The 22,140-nt window shown below is 39.8% G+C and overlaps 1 protein-coding gene across 1 annotated transcript; it reads left to right on the top strand.

Moving 5' to 3' along the window:
* Positions 1 to 206: 206 nt before the first annotated feature.
* On the top strand, positions 207 to 21,020 carry polr3a (polymerase (RNA) III (DNA directed) polypeptide A; the record flags this gene model as incomplete). The annotated part of the gene is made up of 31 exons (XM_079237318.1): positions 207 to 250; positions 723 to 858; positions 1,014 to 1,151; positions 1,598 to 1,769; positions 1,885 to 2,039; positions 2,575 to 2,814; positions 3,358 to 3,520; positions 3,924 to 4,060; positions 4,139 to 4,242; positions 4,330 to 4,471; positions 5,277 to 5,417; positions 5,532 to 5,601; positions 5,934 to 6,061; positions 6,138 to 6,276; positions 7,078 to 7,242; positions 7,459 to 7,631; positions 8,283 to 8,394; positions 9,292 to 9,410; positions 10,434 to 10,571; positions 11,493 to 11,663; positions 12,990 to 13,103; positions 14,617 to 14,703; positions 14,802 to 14,884; positions 15,667 to 15,837; positions 16,086 to 16,179; positions 18,197 to 18,289; positions 18,621 to 18,785; positions 18,932 to 19,096; positions 19,875 to 20,006; positions 20,098 to 20,230; positions 20,318 to 21,020. The coding sequence occupies 31 exons, from the start codon at positions 207 to 209 to the stop codon at positions 20,464 to 20,466; spliced, it is 4,173 nt and encodes a 1,390-aa protein (XP_079093444.1). The 3' UTR covers positions 20,467 to 21,020.
* Positions 21,021 to 22,140: the final 1,120 nt, after the last annotated feature.

Raw genomic sequence — 22,140 nt, 5'->3', positions numbered from 1 at the left:
ATTGACACTGAAGGCAGCGTCTGTTGTAGCTCACACGCTATGTTATCAACGCTCTGCATGTAGCGTAGCTAGCTGCTAGCATTTGAACATGGGGAAAGTGAAGTGACATCGTGCTGGTTACAAGCACACGTCTGGCCCGCTGTAATGAGGACAAAAATAACATTGTATTTATTCGTGTCGTAGTTTGTTTAGGAGAAGCTGCCAAAATGGTGAAGGAGCAGTTTAGAGAGACAGATGTGGCCAAGAAAATGTGAGTATAGGAACACTGCTAGCTAACTGAAACTAGTTAGCTCGCCGGTTAGCCAATGTCAGTTTGCAATGTGGCTAATATTGCCGACGTTGTTTTTCATAATAAAGAGGATACAGTGCCCCCATCAAACGCCCAGACTGATTCAGAGATGTTGACTTGAGCGTTAACGTCAGTTGTCCTACACGTGTTGAATGAAGAGACGTTACAGTACGATGCTGTTTGTTTCATCAGCATGACGTTAGTAGTTGTGGACATCAATCAAAGCATCAAACCCATCGATAAGGATGTTTGGTGTGGCGATGCAGTACCCATAAATTTGTCAATTCATATATACATATATGTATATATGTGTGTGTGTGTGTGTGTGTGTGTGTGTGTGTGTGTGTGTGTGTTTGTTGATTTGTAGTTCACATCAGAAACGTGTCACTGCACACTTTTTTCTTTCTGCTTTACTCTTTGTATTTGTTCACAGAAGCCACATCTGCTTTGGGATGAAATCTGCTGAACAGATGCGTCAGCAGGCCCACATCCAGGTGGTCAGCAAGAATTTGTACAGCCAAGACACCAAACACACCCCACTGCCCTATGGAGTGTTGGACCACCGCATGGTATGTCATGCACACACACTTGTCTTACTCCTGTTTACAGTGATACGGGAAAACACTTGCAATAATGTCGTCACCCATTTCTGATATAACTTCATGTCGCTGTAGTCCATCCTCATACTGCAGGCTTCATGTTGCTGTTCTCATGTTTCCTGCAGGGCACCAGTGAGAAAGACAGACCATGTTTGACATGTGGGAAGAATCTGGCAGATTGCTTGGGACATTATGGCTACTTGGATCTGGAGCTGCCATGTTTTCATGTTGGCTATTTTAAAGCCACCATAGGAATCTTACAGGCAAGTTCACAGTCTAATGTAATATCACGGTAATCCACAATGGGTTAGTCATTTGGGGTCTAACACTTTGTGGAAGACGATATCAGACGGTTGGCGTAAACTATTAGGGGTGACCAAAATTCAATCAGGAAGCCCAGAAGTTGAATTTAACAAGATATTTGTAATCCAGCAAGCAACCATATATTGTTCCTTTAGGTGTCACTAGAGTATCACAATTAGAACAAGTAGAATATATTCTGAATGCTTATCTCTTATAAAAGTAAATATGTGTATAAATCTCCATTGCGATCATGTTTATCAAGCTTTTTTTATAGTGTTATCCAACTTTTGTATATTATAAATGTATAATTATTAATAAGCAATAAGCGATTCTGTGAGACAATGCATTTCTGTGAGACAATGTTTCAACACCCTCATTGTGATGTGGTATTCCTTCATGTCTCCAGATGATTTGTAAGACATGCTCGAGCATAATGCTGACGAAAGAAGAGAAACTGCAGTTCATGGATATCTTGAAGAAGCCTAACCTGCCCTATCTCCAGAAACGAGGGTTGAAGAAGAAGATCTCGGATAAGTGTCGCAAAAGAACAATCTGTCTGAGTTGTTCAGCATTCAATGGTAAAAAGAGACATGTTCTCCTTTGATATTTACTTTTCAACACCAGCTTGTTGTGCTCTCCATCTTGATGTAATAATGGGATAAACTTGGGTCATGTGTCTCTTTTTCTCTTCAGGACCAGTGAAAAAGTGTGGCCTGCTTAAGATCATCCATGAGAAGTATAAAACGACCAAGAAGGTGGTGGATGCTTTTGTGTCCGAGTTCCTGCAGTCCTTTGATATTGCGATTGAGCACAACAAAGTGGTGGAACCTTTGCTAAACAAAGCACAGGTGAACTTTTTACACTTTTTTTCACACTGACTATGCAGTTGGTGTCATTAAATGTTGTCACGGTATGGCAAGGGATGAGCATACGTGAGATACAAAAAAGTATATCAGAAGTAGAGCGAGGTTTCAAGCCTCAATATTTTTTTGTCTAATGAATGAAACAAGAGTTTTAAATTGACTTTAATTTGTTGGTCGGATTCTTATTCTATTATTGAGAAATTTAGCATATTTTACCAAATAAAGAAAAAGGTTTTCTACAATATCATGGGTTTATTCCTCAATCTAGAGCAGTGGTTCTTAAATGGGGTACTTGAGATTTAAAAAAAATGTATTTAAAATTAGCATCTATTCAAAAATCCTTTAAAAAATGTTATTTACTACATATTCAATAATTTAAGTGTAAGTTCTTAAACTGAATTATGTATATTCTGTATTAAATCAGACACTGATGACACAGCGCTGTGTATTACATTGTTTTTTCAAAAATAAGTATTGTATCTTAAAGAAATACTTACAAACTTGTATTTTGCCTCTCCAGGAAAACCTGAACCCGCTGGTGGTGCTGAACATGTTTAAGAGGATTGCCCAAGAAGACATTCCCCTGCTGCTGATGAACCCTGAGGCAGGGAAACCCGCGGACCTCATTTTCACCCGCCTCCTGGTGCCTCCACTCTGCATACGACCCTCTGTGATCAGCGACCTGAAGTCCGGCACTAACGAGGATGACCTTACTATGAAGCTCACAGAGATAATCTTCCTTAACGATGTCATCAAAAAGGTCGGTTTCTATTATTGATGGTGGCTACTTACCTTCTATCCAGTACAGGAAATGTGTAGGAAATTTGGAGATTTGGGCCTTGAAGACTGTAAACTTAAGACTACAAGAAGGCTCTAAGTTAAATAAACGTAAATGAGCAGCAGTGGGCAAGTGGCCATAAACGACTGATATCAGCCTTTAACAAAGGAAAACTACATTATTTCAGATTCCAGCAGCCTCCAGCTACCTTCCCATTTTCCTGTGCCTACTGACCAATAAAGTCAGAGGGTCAACTCTGCGTGTAACATATTCCTTAAAAGAGGAAATCTCTCTGCCACATATTAAAAACTGCCCTTTTCCTTGTCTCTGAAGTAGCCTGCTCAACGAATACTAACGAACCAAACGCTGCTAAGTGTTGTAATGGGATGACTGTTGAGGCCTGCTCTGAAGTTAATTATCAGCCATACAACAACACAAATGTCTTGATTGCAGTTATTTTTAATTGCATTTCATGTGGATTGGCCCACATTAACAAACTCATTTTTTGTTTTTTAAATCATTTAGCATCGTATGACAGGGGCAAAGACCCAGATGATCATGGAGGACTGGGACTTCCTCCAGCTGCAGTGTGCTCTTTACATCAACAGCGAGCTTTCTGGCATCCCGCTCAACATGGCACCTAAGAAATGGACCAGAGGCTTTGTGCAGAGACTTAAAGGGAAACAAGGTATACTATATATTTATACCTGTGAGATCTATTTATACCAATTTTACTCTGTGCAGTGAATGCCATTAGCAAGTACAGGAAAGAGAAAATGAGCTCTAACCATTACATTTCAAACTGACCTTACTGACTGACTTTCTTATAAAGCTGCTTTTAGCCACTCATTTCAAGCTTACTCACTCATACACTGTACAAGAGGAAGAGTTTTTTTAATGTTGTCTCAAATGTTAAGGGTTTGTGTGAGTTGTTACGCCAATCGATTTGAACCCACAAGACTCATTTTGAAGTAATTTGTCACTTGGCAGATATTCATTTTGTACTCAGCTTGTACAATTGAGTGAAGAAAACTGAAGAGAAGTGCACATTTTAAATTACAGTGACTGATTTAGTTGCTGTACAAATTCAGGTCGATTCAGAGGAAACCTCTCAGGAAAAAGAGTGGACTTCTCTGGCAGAACTGTAATTTCACCCGACCCAAACCTGAGGATCGATGAGGTGGCCGTCCCTGTGCATGTGGCCAAAATCCTGACATACCCAGAGAAGGTAAGCCTCACTAAACTAAACTAAACTACCACTTCCATGGCAGAACTAAAGCTAAATGTGACACTATGTTTGTTATAGGTGAACAAAGCCAATTTAGAGCTATTGAGGAAACTGGTCCGCAATGGTCCTGAGGTTCATCCCGGAGCCAACTTTATCCAGAATCGTCACACACAGATGAAAAGGTTTGGCTTTCTGCTTCTTATGCAAAATATAACCGGTCATTTCTTGCTGTGGTTCACCACCAAAAATGTATCTTTATATCCGGTCAGGTTTTTGAAATATGGAAACCGTGAGAAGATAGCTCAAGAGCTGAGGTTTGGGGATGTGGTGGAAAGGCACCTGATGGACGGAGACATCGTCCTCTTCAATCGACAACCCTCCCTGCACAAACTCAGCATCATGGCCCACATCGTAAGCTTAGTTTAAGACTACGCTGATTTTCTGACTTACTTACGGATCTTTATTTTTTTTCATGTTTAGTTTTCACATTTTAAAGTAAAAAATTGTAACTGAAGCATCAATCTGGGTGGTTAAACTAGGTTGTTAATTTTCTCCCTTTGTGCCAACATTAGCTTTTATTTTTATTTTGTTGGTTCACAGCTCTTAATGTACTCTCCACAGTTTGCCTTTAAAAGCAATTTGCAGGCTCAGTGCACAGCTCTAAAGCCACTGCTTTTATCTTAAGTGGCACGTGAAGTTTTGTCAGGCGCTGGAAGAAACCGGAGGAATCAAAAGTAGCGTCTGCGTGCACTTTTATGCTCTTATAATAACTGTAAATAGCTTTTGAACACCGATCAAGCATAGGCACTTGACAGATGTTTGTAACAGATTGGAACAAAATAGATAATTCAAGTTACCTGCGCCTTGAACAGTTTTCATCTGTCCAAGTAAACCTAACTAAATGAGTTGGTCTTCTAAAGATTGAATAAACCGTTGTGAGCATAACGTTTCCCAACAGTTTTGATTCAGTGATCGTCAATTAGACACAGGTTTAAGTAGGTTTTCACATCATTTTAATTAGTATTGGATACCTTATGAACACAATAACTGTAGTAAGAGAAAAGAAAACGCAAAAAAAGATCAATAAAAAAAGATGTGACGTGTTTAAAACGAATGGACGGTATGTGCCCAATGTGTGCAAAAATATTACAGGATTACTCATGTAGTAAATCTATGTTTAGTTGCTTTTTTTCTTCTTTTTTTCTCAAATTCACAGGCCAAAGTCAAACCTCACAGGACGTTTCGGTTCAACGAGTGTGTGTGCACCCCGTACAATGCCGACTTTGACGGAGATGAAATGAACCTTCATCTCCCTCAGACTGAAGAAGCCAAAGCTGAGGCCCTCGTTCTGATGGGGGTATGCATCATACACACACCTATCAGACTGACGTACAGCAATGAAAAGATAGCTGGCAATTGTGGTGCTTGTAGGAAATTGCTTCACTTTATCACCAATTATCTTCTCTTCCAGACAAAAGCAAATCTCGTCACTCCAAGAAATGGCGAACCTCTGATTGCTGCCATTCAGGACTTTCTGACAGGTCAGTGCAGTGACCGGTGGCAGTCAGTCACAGTGGTCTGTTTCTGTATGATGTGAGGCTTCTGGTGCTTTGGCGGATATTCTAAAATATATTTGTATAGTTTAAATAAGTGTCGTGTTCAGTAAGGAGAGTAATAGGACGGTAAATGTTTTGTTTGATACTAATGCAACGAGACTGGGTGATTTTGTCAGTGGGGAAAAAAATCATTGCTAGAATGCACCTTTTAAAAAAAAAAAGAAATTTGAATAATAATTTGGGGAAGGGGGTTTACATTTTTCACCTCTGAGTTTGCGTGCCTGACTTTAACTTTATAGCTTATTTCTACCTCCTAGGGGGTTACCTCTTGACACTGAAGGACACCTTCTTTGAAAGAGCAAAAGCTTGTCAGATAATTGCTTCAATCCTTGTGGACCAAGATGAAAAAATCAAGATCTCGCTCCCCCGTCCGGCCATCATGAAGGTACTGCACTCTGGGGAAATTACGTAACTCTCCGTTTGTGGCCCCGCACTAATATTTTGCTGTGTGTGTCCATAAGCCCATGGCTCTGTGGACGGGCAAACAGATCTTCAGCCTCATTCTGAAGCCAAGCAAGGACTGTCCAGTCAAGGCCAACCTGCGGACCAAGGGCAAACAGTACTGTGGCAAGGGAGAGGATCTCTGCTCCAACGACTCCTGTGAGTTTCTTCAATAGAAATGTCCAGTAAACACACCAGAGGGAGGGAGAGAGGGAGGGAGAGAGGGAGAGAGAGAGGGGGAGGGAGAGAGAGAGAGAGAGAGGGGGAGGGAGAGAGAGAGAGGGATGGAGAGAGAGGGAGAGAGGGAGAGAGAGAGGGGGAGGGAGAGAGAGAGAGGGATGGAGAGAGAGGGAGAGAGGCGCGCGCAAGGTGTGTCTTTTCATACTCTCAATTTAAAACACTCTTCTGACGATGTTTTACGAGGAGACACAAGAGCTGGTTGATATAATTGAAAACAATACAACTACACAAATACATTCAATATGAAAAATGTATGCAAAATTAATATAAAATATAATGTGCAATGCACTGAACTGTGTTCCAAAGCTCCGTGTAATAGCAAACAACATTTGTTACAAGTGTGAAATAAAAAGTTAGTTGTTCAGTATAACTTTTGAGAAATGTAGCAGACATATGCTATATGTTCCTGTCACCACAATGTTTCCAGTGAAAGTTAATAAATTACAATATTGAAAAAAATACCCATCCCTGGTAGTTATCATTTTTCCTAAGAAAGTAACCCTACTGTTTCAATCTGTCAACCATTGAATCATATTATGAATACAAATATTTCCCCCCCAAAAAAGTTATTTTGTCAAAAGTCCAGCCATAATGAATGCTTCCAAGCTGAATGTCTTTCAGCCTTCAGCAACCCTCTCAAACAGCACCAGTTGTCTCCTTCGTGTTCTATCCTGTGACCTAATGACATCAATTCTCGCTTTTTCATTGTCACATTTCCAGTCATGGTGATCCACAACAGTGAGCTGATGTGTGGTTCTTTGGACAAGGGCACCTTGGGGTCAGGCTCTAAGAACAACATCTTCTACATTTTGCTGAGAGACTGGGGACAGCTGGAGGCTGCTAACGCCATGTCTCGCCTGGCCAGACTCGCTCCGGTGTATCTATGTAGGTGGTCCTCGGGATATAACATTTCTGACAATGTTCCGTTAATCTTATCACCTGTCAATCAGAAATACATAGAGAAGATGATTACAGTACAAGTGACTCTCTGTTGTTATTTGGTACATATTAGGTCATTTAAAATTGGATAATCTATAGAGATGCTGATTGCAACTTTAGTAGATTTTTTTAATTGATTTTTTACACCCCCTTTACTTTCAGCCAACCGCGGCTTTTCTATTGGCATTGGTGACGTGACACCTGGCCAGGGTCTGCTGAAGGCCAAACAGGACCTGCTGGATGAAGGTTACACAAAGTGTGACGAATACATCGAAGCTCTACAAACAGGAAAGTTGCAGCAGCAGCCGGGATGCACAGCAGAGGAGACTCTGGAGGTAGGTGTGCGTGCACGTGTAGTTAGAAAGACTTCCTGTAGCGGAAGAACCATTAAATGATCTTGAAAGGGAGTTAGATAGTAATTAAAGTTTGTGAGGTTTGTGAGAAAGCTTGATCTCAGGAGTATATAGACTGATATTATTGATATAATTAAATTATGTATTATGTATGTATGTCTTGTTCATTCTCATGTCATAACCAATGTTGGGCTACTGTTGGACACTTAATAATATCTACATTCACAGACTCCTTTCAGACCTCAGACGACACTTTCTCAAGAGAGGAAAATCTTAGAACATTGAAAAGACTCAAATGGCATTCAGACTCCGACACACACCACTGAGTTGGTGTTTAAAGAATAGGTTTCTTGGACGGTTTTATTTTATTTTTGTATTCTTTTATTTAGTTATCTTGATGCTGTTGTAGGAATTAATAATAGAATTAATTTACCTTTGTGTATACTTGAGCTATTCATACTGCAATGTGATTTTTGACAATTGAAGCAGTGTGATTTGTTCTGTGTTGGGGGGGGCAATGTATAACTGTATACTCAGCTTTTGAGAATAAAAACAATTTGAAAAAAATAATAGGTTTCAAAAGGCTTCTCACATGGTTATCAACATGTTTGTTGCCTTTGTTTGCCTTAATAGGCTCTCATCTTGAGAGAGCTGTCCGTCATCAGGGATCGAGCTGGTAGTGCCTGCCTCAGGGAGCTCGACAAGAGCAACAGCCCTCTTGTCATGGCTCTTTGTGGCTCCAAAGGTAAGCTCTCTGGAAAGGAACCGTGAATAATAAACTAAATCTTAGTTTGGATATGTATATTTTTTATTATAGGATGTGTAAATATTGAGGCAATTATCCTTTTAACCTGTTAAGACTTTGTTATTCTGACAGTAACCTTCAAATACAAGCAGGAAGCCATTTAAAAAAATGAATGTTTTTTCTAAACTTACATGACCTCAACAATTTGTTCAATGAGTTGTTGGAGTAGGAGTTTAAAAACAACTACAATTCATAAGATGATTGGGGAATCGGTGTAAGATACAAAGAACTCCGTTTTAATGAAAGATGTAGCTCTTTACAGCAAAGCCACTTTGAACTTTATCAAACTAACTTTGGTTAGTTTACTTGCTTAAAAGTAGTCAGCAGCTCATTCAATTATTTTCTGAGCTGTCATTGTTTGAAGAAGGCTTTCTTTAATGCAATTTTCTATGAATAACAAGTCAGTCATTGACAAAAACAGATGTGTGTGGGAATGGTATAGAATCAAAGTAGTTTCAACTCGTTTGTGCTTGAAACTAAAATATAGTATTTTTCAGAAAATGTATGAAGGTTTTCTGCATTATTATTATTGTGTGAGGCCACAGCTCATACATTTTCTTTTCTGAGCTGTCCTCGTAGGAAGATAACCTTCTTTAATGCAAACTGCCGTAAACAACAAGTTATCCTCTAACTTATAAACAGATGCGTGTCGGTAGAACAAATACTCAAGTGAATACGTTGAAATTCATTTGTGTTTTTGTAGTAATTAACACTAAATTAAGAAGCTAACTGAATTTGGAATCTATACGTGTGTTCGGTTTTCTATCATTATTATTAATTTCTTGTTTGTGTACTGTGCCTCACCTTTTCATCCATTTCCTCTAAATTTACATACAGGGTCTTTCATTAATATCTCCCAGATGATTGCCTGTGTGGGCCAGCAGGCCATAAGTGGCTCTCGAGTTCCTGATGGATTTGAGAATCGCTCCCTGCCTCACTTTGAAAAGCATTCAAAAGTAAGACCCAATTCATGTATTTTACGACACATTACATGTCCATTGTGTTTTATTTGTATTGACTGATTTGTATTCTGGTGTGTGATTGTAAGGATGGTGCTCTCTGTGGCTCATCAGCTCTGAAGGGTTTTGACGTGGATTATTTGTAATCGGTACTCATGTTATTCCAGCCTCTGTTTGGCTAAATCAAAAAGCATCAATTTCTGTTAGTCTCTATTTATATCTTTCTTTATCCAAGGGGCAGGGGGGTGGGGTGCTCCTCCACTGCCTTTCAGTACCAAGGACAGCTCTATCTATCTATCTATCTCCTAACGTATACAATCACAACAAACAGCACTGTCTGTCTCAGACTTGCTCCATAATAATAAATGTTGATGCATAATGTGAGATTACTATTGCTTTTTATTTATTATACCATGTATAAGACTCATTCAAATACTTATTTGGGCATTGATTACCATGTCAATGGTAATCAGCACATCACCCCGACCCTCATCCACCTCCACTGGCTTCCGGTCAAGTCCCGCATCACCTACAAGATCCTCCTCCTCACCTACAAATCCCTCAATGCCCTGGCTCCTCAGTATCTATCTAACCTCCTCCACCCTTACACACAGTCCCGGAACCTTCGATCCTCAGGCACGGGTCAGCTCTCCATCCCTCACACAAAAATGCAAACTTTTGGGGACAGAGCCTTCAGTGTGACAGCCCCCACACTTTGGAACTCTCTCCCCATAGAGCTCCGCAACACACCATCTCTGGACACCTTCAAAAAACTCCTCAAAACTCACCTCTTCACCAAAGCCTATGTCCTCTAGCTACTGTTGCATTTGTTATGTTTATTTATGTCTTTGTTAAGCGTCCTTGGGTTTCATGAAAGGCGCTATATAAATCCTAGCTATTATTATTATTATTATTATTATTATTATTAATGGTCAAAGCTTGGGAGCATTAGGTTGGGTCTTAGTCATTTTACATGTTTCAAGAATCCTCAGTTTGGCTGCTTAATGTTTTTTTCTCCAGCTGCCTGCTGCTAAAGGCTTTGTGGCCGACAGCTTCTATTCAGGCCTGACACCCACCGAGTTCTTTTTCCACACCATGGCTGGCCGAGAAGGTCTGGTGGACACTGCTGTGAAAACTGCAGAGACTGGATATATGCAGGTATATTATTCCTCACTTCTACCAACCTCTTATATTTATTTGTTAGATAAAATCCCTGTCCAGCCCATAATCTTCTTTTAGTAAAATGTCTTTTTCAAAAACACCAAACTGTAGAAGGGCAGTTATTGTGGGGTTTGTGTTGTCAGAGACTGCTTAAAATAGACATTCATAATTCAATTAAGTAATTAATAATTAAAAATTACATTACGTGGTGCCACTTTATTATTTAGCATTGTATGCTGGGACATTTCTGACAACGGTACGTTCTTTTATTATCAATTATCTTTGTTCCATCTATTTTCTATTTATCGTTTAATCTAAAATATAAGAAAATGGTCAAATAGTGGAAAATGACAAATAAAGTTCATAGGTCACAAATATCATAACATGTTGGTGTTTTATAGACACAATTCATAAATAATATAAACGCAAATGACCAATGTTTTTAAATCTTTAGTTTCCCTCAACTTTACAGAGCTTTATTAGGAGTGTAGCTGTCCGGGCCCGTAACTTCACTGTTTGGGTTCACTCTCACCACTAATAATTTACATCTTTCTAATGTCACATTTTGTCTAAAAAAATATAAAATACCCATGACATACCCGCTTATATTGATTGCTAAATGTCCTAAACCCAAAGACATTCAATCTAAAATGGTTCACTGAAAAGCAGAAATCCTCACATCTGGAGGCTGGAATTGGTAAACAAATGTAATCAATAATGGTTAATGGATTTTTTGTTTGTCTTCCAGTTAATCGATGTACATCTCCAAGTATGCAAATGAAACCTATCAAAGTTTAAACAACAGAGCATCTCTGATGTATTTTCACATATATGCCTGAACCAAAAGTATACTTTCAGGTCAGTGCAGATGCTTTTTTCATGCGTCTGTCACATATCTCACTGTGCTTGCTTGGACAGAGGCGTCTGGTTAAGTCCCTGGAAGATCTGTGCTCACAGTACGACCTGACAGTACGCAGCTCCACCGGCGACATCATCCAGTTTATTTATGGCGGCGATGGGCTGGATCCAGCTGCCATGGAGGGAAAGGATGAGCCGCTGGAGTTTAAGAGAGTCCTAGACAACATCCGGGTGAGAGGGTAGTTCTTGGATCTGCTTTGCTTGGTATTTTCTTTCTTCTTGCCCGCTGTTTTCTTTCTCCCGCTTGAAACACATCCATACCTACGCATAGATAAACACATGTGCAAACCAATAGTATAGTTAATGTATCTCACATAACCCTTCCTATTAGTGCAGTCCAATAACACCATACTTATATCATTCCTGCTTTGTTTGGTCTCATATTGTGTCTCAACTTTCAACTATTTTAGGCCAGTGCTCTGTGGGGATAAAACAGTAGCGTCCTGCTGTGTGAAGCTAATGGCCAGCTTTAGGATCAGCTCATTAGCAGAGAAGCTTTTCATGTGAACATTTCAGCAAATTAATTTTCTGAGGAAATGTGCAGCATTTCCAGCCAACTAAATCAAATTGCAGGAAGTTTCAATTAATTTTCCTAGTAGAAAAGTGGTCTAGTTGGCAGAGTTATTTGATCAGTAATTGAGAATACATTTTCCAGTCAATTGTCACCTCCAGGTCTTGTTTACTCGCACTGTCGGCATCCTTATTTTTGTTGTTCCCTTTAAGGCATTAGAACCTCTATCACGCTCCAATTAACTGAGAAATATTGAAATACTCGGATTAGGGGGAGATGAAAACAAAAAACAAATGAATGTTTTCTGGTGCCTTTTTAAGGTTTGTTTATATTGTTCATTTTTGCACACAAGGCAGCAAAACAACTTATGTGTTAAATTATAATCAGTAAAAAAAAAAACTGTATTCAAGAATAGATGCTGTAGTTCGCAGGTGTTTCTGTATTTTCTTGTTGGTACAGTTTGATTAGATTTTGCAATCAGACTTAAATGCCACCTATGTTTACCACAGTGACTGTGTGTCACAAGACGAGATTGATGCCAGAGACTGTGAGCTCTGCAGCAAAACCGTCTGCTGCATGTTGTTATTGTTTCTTTGATCAGAAAGGTATTTTTCTTTTAATGGTACATTTCAAACAGGGTGTCAATTCAAGGTCTGTTATCAATCATAGCAAAAGAGCAGCTGTTATTATTATTATTATTATGATGTGTGATTTATTCGGTCTGTCCACTGCCTCTATATCTATGCTTTATCAATTTATAGCAAGGCAATTTCAACCATCTATCAAGAGGTTAGAAGACAAGTAATGGTACAAGCAATTGTCGGGATTTTATTTGTTAAAAAAAGCACTTGCCAGTAAATGGAGATCCGATAGGAATATAAAGACATAAATATGTCCCAATATTATACTCTTCAATGGGTGATTTGTGTGTTAAGGCGAGTTGTTTCTCTCAATGACCTCTTTTCGATCCCCTCCGTCTGCCGCAGGCGATCTACGTGTGTCCAGACGAGCCGTCACTCAGCCAAAACGAGCTGGTCCTCACTGCTGATGCCATCACGAAGAGAGTTGACTTCTTGTGCTGCAAAGACGATTTCCTGGAGGTACGTAACCTTATCACATTCTGGTGCCGGCAATCAAAGTTTTATATTTTTCTCTAATACATTTGTTTTTATTACGGAAGGCCTGTTGGTATGACTTCTCCACAACTACCTTCCTTCTTGCAGTGGAAATAAAATGGAACAAAATGCAGAAGTTTTGAGAGCGTGGCTCATTAAAGTGATATGGTTGCTATCTATATTTATGTTACCTTTTAAATCAAAGAAGCTCACTTCTCAAGGGGAAGTGGGTCATGCTGAAATGTGTTGTGTAGCTGATCAACAGGAAACGGTTAGCAAAAATAGAAATCACTCTTAATAGCTCAACGATTCCACCATCAGGTATCTATCAAGGTTGAACAATCACTAAAATGTTTGTATGTATTTTGAAAAGTTAAGACATCCAAGCAACATTTCTGGTAGTCTTTCTTTTCCCAACTGGTTAATTCTTAAAAATAGATTATATTTTTTTATAGTTTTGGGCAGAGAAGAATAAGTTATAGCAGGCTTTGGCTATGCTGACAATATTTGTCATTAGGATGAATTCATTGTAACTAGAACAATGCTAATATTAATAATACATGTTATTTGTATAGCGCTTTAAAGGTACGCTTGACATAAGGATACGAGTATTGCCAGCCTTATCCTTTTAAAATCCAAAACGTGTTTGAGATTATGCAGAACCATTCATCTATAATTCTAATCACTTCAGCAAATACAACTGATGGATATGCACCCACATGTCCACTTATATTTCAGAATAACTCTCACTGGGTTTTTGTTGTACAAGTTTAAGAAACATAAAAAAACATGTTTCGGTTTTAAGATCCACTCATGTGTTATTGATCTTTTTATTTACTTTTCTTGACTGATGTTGCATCCTCAGTCTGGTAAATGGTGCAGAGAGAAAATCCTTACACCACCTGTGGTTGTGGTGGAACAACTCCACAAAACATTGTTTTGTATCCTTTGGTTTTGGACACTGTGTATAATAGGCAGAAAACTGGTTTTCTTGGATGTAGTTAATTAAACAATCCAATTACATAGAGTAAAATCCATTTACATGCAGTTACTTGCCGGCAATAATTCATGTGAACCTTTCCTCCCTTTTGTGAAGGCGTTAACTGACACAGGCTCAGAGAAGTACCTGGAGGTATAGTGACCAAGCATGCTGAATTGTGGTTTAACTGATTCGAGAATGTTGTGTCAACGAGAGCTGGAACGGATTGATAATTTATTTAATAACCACGTTGTTGCTATTTTAAAAGCCTGCGTCATTGCGCTTAGATTCATGCTTTGACATCTGACTGCTTTCTTAAAAGCAATGCAGGTGTTTGTTCGTTTCTTAAAGAGATTGCTCAGTGTGCTTTACTAGGAGTTTGCATCGGTCATGCCTTTACTGTAACATCTAACTACTGCATGGCAGTGTATCGTGTCTCACTTTATTTGCTCTGAAAGGTATCCATGAGCCTTTTGACTCGACCTGTGAAATTGTTGGTTTCTTTTCCCTCAACTGTAGGAGATGAAGAAATTTACTAAGACTATCTCAGAAAGGATCAAGAAGACCAGAGACAAGTACGGCATCAACGACAATGGCACCAGCGAGGTACGTCGGCACCACACAGCGTGGATTATTGTGTCGCAATATCTTTAAGTGCAGCTATTTCTGTAACTTAATTGCTCTTCACTATTTTTGTCTTGCAGCCAAAGGTTCTCTATCAGCTGGACCGCATAACGCCCACCCAGCTGGAGAAGTTCCTTGAAACCTGCAGAGACAAGTACATGAGGTATAAGACGCCTCGTTTTATTTTAAGCCTTATTGTCTTTGTTTGAAGCCCATTTTCAGCAAAACAGTGTTTTTGTTTTTTTTTTATAAAGGAGCTAATCGATTTTTATGTCCACACGCACCCAAAAGTTTTGTTTTATGCTGCAAGAAGATGCTAAACTGCAGATAACTGTAAGCCTCAGGGTAGTGTTATGCTGGAAAATGACTAGTTATAATAAAGTGTTTTCAAACCACATCACAGGGCAGGCGTAAACTTATCAAATAGTGTGATAAGAAACAACAAACTCTAAATGTGAGGTTAACGGCAGGCATTTTCAGTCGGCTCCTTCTGGAAGGCATTCATAGTGTTGCTCCTCATTTCTCAAAAAGAGACTGTAATAGTGGAAGATAAAATGTAGCAGAAGAGTTAAGACCCTGCTTATTTTCTCACGTCTGCACACCGAGCCAGTAGTGAGCAAGATTGTCAATTTCTCAAAGTGGCAATTAAGAAATGTCACTCAAACGTCAAATTCATGTTGGCACCAGAGGCAAAGACTGGATCCAGATTCAATTAAAACAAAAAAAAGATAAATGAGTTATATGCCTTGGTAATGCTGTAAAATTGTTATCTAGTTATTGGCTTATTTTATTCCCACGAGCACACACCTCATACAGTCATCTTTAGGCTGTTCAGATGATTATGATGAAGAGGATGACGTTCATATAATAATTGCCATGTTTCTCTTAATTGTCAGTTTGATGAAGGTTGAGTCGGCTCTCATATCATTGGTTTTCCTCGCACAGAGCCCAGATGGAGCCCGGCTCAGCAGTAGGGGCCCTGTGTGCCCAGAGCATCGGAGAGCCTGGCACTCAGATGACCCTGAAGACCTTCCACTTTGCTGGTGTGGCGTCCATGAACATCACTCTAGGGGTGCCTCGCATCAAAGAGATCATCAATGCCTCCAGGAACATCAGGTACGATATATCGTTGCGTTTCCTTATTTTTTCTCTGTCATATGAGCAGAAGAATAATTACCATGTTTGACACTTTCTTCTACTTGTTTTCTTTGTTACTTTTAATGAAACATCCATGGTTTAGACACTGAATTAGCGCATTAAGCCGAATGAGCTCTACTGGGACGCATACATTGTCTTTTTGTCACAGTAATGAATAAATCCCTGATTTGCTTTGAATAATCCATTGAACCATATTCACCACTCAGCACCCCTATAATTACGGCTCATTTGGATGTGGAAAACGACGCTGACTTCGGCCGGCTGGTGAAGGGAAGGATCGAGAAAACTCTTCTCGGAGAGGTACTCCACTCAGCAGCATATTTTCAACGTGTCTTTTTTATCGTTTTGTCATTGAATCAGTGATATTAGAGTGATGGTATTAACTCATGGGCAGTGTTCCCTCTAAGCTGTGCGCGTGCGCGGCTGCGCAGGCCAGTCGAAGTGGCCGCGCAATAGATTTTTCAGACCGCACAAACAATTTTTTTTCAGGGGTTAAACATCTTTTTTGCGCCAGTGTTTCTGAGATAGGAGTGAGCCATCTTCGCAATAATAAGATCTTTGATGTGTCGAGTCTTCTTGGCCAATCAGTGTCCCGTTTCTCGACATGCGCTCTCTGTACCTCTGCTAGCGCTCTGCCTCCGTTAGCACCCACCACCCCCGCTGTCCTCCTCCGGGCGCCAGGAGTGAAGCTCGCCCAGAGCGCCACATGAGCTCGGGCCGGCGCTGTTTATAGGCTACCAGGGCGAAAAGAAAGGCAGAGCAGGCGCCCCAAAAAAAGGTCTGCCTAACGTTCAAACATGAGTGGCTAGATGAAATAGTCCAAACTGACACAGGTAGGATGAAACTTTCAGACATATTTAAATATGAAGAATATGAAGTTATTAAATTGTTTATATAGGCTACCTTTAGGAAAAAGCACACTATGTCAATTTAATAGGCCTATAATTATTGTTAAGCACTGCATTAGCATTTTTCTTTCAATGAAGTTCCACTTAAATGTTGTATTAGGGGTGGGGGAAAAAATCGATTCAGCATAGTATCGCGATAGTTTGCCTGACGATATTGTATCGATACACGGAAGCCAAGTATTGATTTTTTTTTTTTAATGTAATCAATTATGTGAGGCATCGGAGAAAGAAATGAGAAATGCGCCGTCCGCGTGTTAATCAAACGTCTGGACTTCCTGTCACTCGTAGCGGCGCTGCTGCACAGCTGTTGCACGGCGCACAGGACGAAGTCCGCGACACGGCGCTGGTCAAAGACGTTAACTCAAGCATAAATCAAACTGGCTGCTGGTGCTCTCGTAGCGCTGGAAGCGGCCGGTGTTACGGATTAACAGGCGGCCATGTTAACTGGTGACTTCCGGCCGAAAGTCGCGAGTTAACACGGCCGCCTGTTAATCCGTAACACCGTCACCCCGACGCAGTTCCTGGAGAAGTAATATTATGAACCCAGACACGACGGCGTTTGATGCTCCGACCTCTTTGGGATTTCCACAACAAGTATAACGCAGAAATTGTAGTTATTTTCATAGTGGATTGCAGAAATGGAAACTCTTTGCACGGAGATAAACCACAGAGATAAGCCCCGCCCCCTCTCTGGCACGTCCAGCTCGAATGACGCGACTATGCAGACTGTAACACAAGCAGTTCAATTTGTCAGGTGCAACATTTATGAAAGTGTTGGTCAGTTTGTCTGCTTGACAATCACATTTTGCTGCAATAAAAATTATTGAAGTGAGATGAACAGACTGAAAACGTTATCTATCTTCTTAGATACAATATGTTGACAAGGTTTTCCTTTGGGGACAATTTGCGGTGAAAAAAGGGAATAAAATCGCAATATTCAATATATCGCAGAATCGTGATACTATCGTGATAGTATCGAATCGGGACCCAAGTATCGTGATAAAATTGAATCGTGGGACCTCTGGTGATTCCCACCCCTATGTTGTACCTGCTGAGAAATGACTAAACACCTTTGATACTTTTATTTTTTATATATATATATCATTATCAGTCATAACCAGTCATAACCTCCCCTTATTGAAGTTCAACAAAGATCCTTTAAGTTCAACTAAACTGACCATCATTAAAATGTTCCCAAAGTCCAACCATTATTAAGGATATTGAATAAATATCAACCTTGTATACATATTGATGCATTTGCTGTCATCTCTTTGAATCCCCTATGGCTAACGCAGGCTTGTGGTCATTTTCGGCAGGAAAAATTAGAGGGAACATTGCTCAAGGGCACCAGTAGTTTCAAAAGAGTCGTTCAGAATATGAGCTGAATTGAGTCTCTTGCTTCTCTTCAGATTTCCGAGTACATCGAGGAGGTTTTCCTTCCAGACGATTGCTTCATCCTGGTGAAATTGTCACTGGAGAGAATAAGGCTGCTGCGACTGGAGGTACCACGGGTTCTTATTTTTACTGCCACAGCGTTTAAATATTTAAAATGTATCCCCACTTAACTTTCATACCTATACATTGATGAAATAGGAATTCTAGTTTGTTACAACCTGGGTCTTATTTTCGTAGTTTTGACTATAATTTCGATCCGTCATGATACAATGGCGTTCACCAAAGCAATTGCTGACAACTGGGAACTAGCATGCGCATTGGATAATCTGCCTGGGGTCCACACTCATTTCTACACACTATAGCCCCTGAACACAAACACAACTGTCAAGAATTATCTTATCTTATCTCTTGCCTCTGTTTTTTGTTTTTGTCTTTTAGGTAAATGCGGAAACGGTGCGTTACTCCATCTGCATGTCTAAACTGCGAGTGAAACCAGGAGACATCGCTGTGCACGGCGAGGCGGTGGTGTGTGTGTCTCCGCGAGAGAACAACAAAAGCTCCATGTACTACGTGCTGCAGCAATTGAAAGGGGAACTTCCGAAGGTGATAATCTGCTCGTCTGAGTTGATGATTAGAGTAATTGCTAAGTGGATAACTGTTTGTTTCTGGTGCTGAATTAGTTCAAGTGGTATTGCCCTTAATTAAAAAGTAAACGTGTGCATTGTTTTTGTAATTTCTCCTGTGGAAAGGTGGTGGTACAAGGTATACCTGAAGTTTCCCGAGCTGTCATTCACATTGACGAACAAAGCACCAAGACCATGTACAAGCTCCTGGTGGAGGGAGACAACCTGAGGGCTGTCATGGCAACTCACGGCGTGAATGGAAGCAGGACCACTTCAAACAACACATATGAGGTATCTGTAAAGGGAGATTTAAACCCGGTGGTGCCAAAGCTCGGATAAGAGCTCTGCATGTGTCTTTTCTTTGGTTCCACATATGCCTTCAGTTTATCTGTCGCTAAACCTGTAACCACGAGAGATTATAGTCTGCAAGCCGACCTGCTCGCACACAAACCAATAGAAACAAAATATTGAGGCCAGCCCCAATTTGAGTAAGAGAAGCAGTTGTTCACTTTTTGTTGTATAACACCATGTAGGTCCTAAATTAGCAGGTATACCGAGCTATAACTAATGTTGTTTATTGCGACAGTCCCGTGGTAAACTCTATATTCATAAAGATTATAATGTTTATTGAAGCTGTAGAGGTGTTGATTAAACTTTATTGTTTTGTATTGCAGGCTGCTGTTGCTCGTGATGTTCAATTGTATCTCATATATTTAATTAGTTTGTTAAAGGATACATGAATGCAGAAGAATGTTTGAAAAACTCTTTAAAAAAAAAAAAAAAGTATTCTCCTTACTCTTTTGGTTTTTAAACATCCAATCTGTCTCGTTCACATTATTTTTCCCTGTCAGAATTCAGGAGGAATATAAACAACAATGTAGCATGTAAACCAACGCTAGGTCAACGTTTGAGTTTTTTGTTTGTCCTGCAGCTGCTTCACTGAGGCCGACCCACAATCACCATACTGTCGTCTGACAACAGAAAGACCATTTAATTTGTATATTGACTGCAGGTACCATCTTTTTTTTATGTTTTTTTTTTTTACAAGTTTTCCTGTGCATTTTTCTAGGTTGAGAAGACTTTGGGTATTGAGGCAGCTCGAGCCACCATCATCAATGAGATTCAGTACACCATGGTGAACCACGGAATGAGCATCGACCGGCGTCACGTCATGCTTCTAGCAGATCTCATGTCCTACAAGGTATGACCAGTCTAAATGTTGATATTTCTTCAGTGTGTGTGTAGTTAAGAGGTAATTTCACCTGTGTGCATCCTGTCTTCTGGCAATAAAGGGGGAGATCCTGGGAATCACCAGGTTCGGTTTAGCCAAAATGAAGGAGAGCGTCCTCATGCTGGCCTCCTTCGAGAAAACAGCTGATCATCTCTTCGACGCCGCCTACTTTGGACAAAAGGACTCCGTTTGTGGTAAACTGATGCTTCATCTCTGTTGTGAAATTGAAGTGAAGCCTTTGTTTTAATTGGGCCTTAACATTTCCTGTCTTCCTGTTCCAGGCGTGTCTGAGTGCATCATTATGGGGATTCCAATGAATATCGGGACGGGGCTGTTTAAACTACTACACAAGGCTGACAAGGATCCCTCTCCAGTCAAAAGACCTCTCCTCTTCGACAGTGCAGACTTCCATATACCTCTGATTACATAACAGTGAGGAAAGAAGCAGCAACGTTTTTTTTTTTTTTGTATGCAAGTTTTCTTTTCCTGAGACCCTGCGTTCTAAAGACCTCTTTAGATTATCTTTAGCAAATACAGAAGTGCCTGCCAAAGTGTCAGATGAGTTCCTTTGTTGGGATCAAAGAAAAATAAATATAACATTTTTTTTGGGGCTGATACCACAGACTGTGAGGACACTGCATTCATTTTACAAAGCAAGTTTGTTAGCGTTATGAAGTAGTGCTTATTCTTTTTGGGGGCCTTTTTATTTGATTGAAAAACAGTGTGTTTCCTCTGTTGTTAAGATGTTACATAATCGTATACTCCTTCGATGTAATGGCACTGAACAAGTGTGCAGCAGACGTAGAGATTACCTCTTAATCAGGAAGCAGACTTGATCTATTCTGGTTTACTTTGCATTATAATATAAAGTGCTTGTTTTTAGCTTTGCAGCTTCGAGACTTTTTCATTCACACTGCCAAAAAAAAAAAAACTTCAGGTTGTCTTTTCTAAAAAAGAAAATTAAAAGTTTTCATACAAGAATCAGATCAGCTGGGGTTCATTGGGGTAGACATTTGGCATCATGTTTAAAACCTATTCATGGAATAATGTATATAATGTAATAAAACTATTTGACCCAGGAAAACATGGGAAAGTGTTTTTTTGTGTGTGTACATAAAATGAGTTGGGCACCCTGTTGGCCAATAACCTTCTAAAAGCAGACACAAGTTTAAAAAGTTGGCAATGACCTCATTTAGGATGCCAGTGGACGCTCTTCCCCTCGGTGCTGGCCCAGTGCATCTGGTTCCTTCCAGACCTTAACGAGAAGAAAAGGCCATTACCCGGGCGGTCAGGAGCCTTAGTGATTCTCCTCGCCTTGTTCTTGTAGCGTCTAGTGTAACTAAATGTTAACATTCCACTATCTGAGTATAGTTTGTTTTGTCAACCTTTGTCAAAATCATTATTGTGAATGTGGACATGGACAAATAGTTTTACAAGTTATGCCATTTTTTGTTTTGCTTGTCTGTGGTCCAAAATGAGGGTCACATTCTCTGAATTTTTTGTAGTCCACTAGTGAACTTCAAATGGTCCCAGTTTGTTTCAGGCTGAAATGTTAACATCTTTCATCATCTACTGGACTCTAATATAACTAGCAAGTCTAACAGCATCAGTTTTTTCATTATTAATCTCACAGATGCATTTGGAGTTTGTTTTAATCAGTTTTTAATGGCATACTACATTAAGTAATTTTTTGGTAGCGTACATTTTTAATGACTTTCTGGTGTGAAATACTATAACTTTTTTGGTGACTTATACTATGACCTCTATATGCCATTTTCTATGGCATATTATTCTATGACTTTTTATGAAACTTTTTAATGACATTTCAATACTTTATCTTTGTGGCAAACTATACTATGACTTTTTTTATGCTATACTACACCGCTGCCTCGGGTGACCGCCTGGGATTGAGGGTCGAATCCGGGCGCCTCTTGCTGTGAGGTGAAAGTGCTGGCCACTACACCACCTTGCAGCCCAGAACTATACATGTCTATCTCATTCATTTATTTTTTTTTATATAAAAACTGGCAGCCTAATGTCAGCTGGGATCGGCTCCAGCGTCCCCACGACCTTAAATAGGATAAGTGGTTTGGATAATAGAATA

This window comes from Taurulus bubalis (genome assembly GCF_910589615.1).
Source record: "Taurulus bubalis genome assembly, chromosome: 2".
Taxonomy (NCBI): domain Eukaryota; kingdom Metazoa; phylum Chordata; class Actinopteri; order Perciformes; family Cottidae; genus Taurulus; species Taurulus bubalis.
This window is presented reverse-complemented; position numbering and strand designations above follow the sequence as displayed.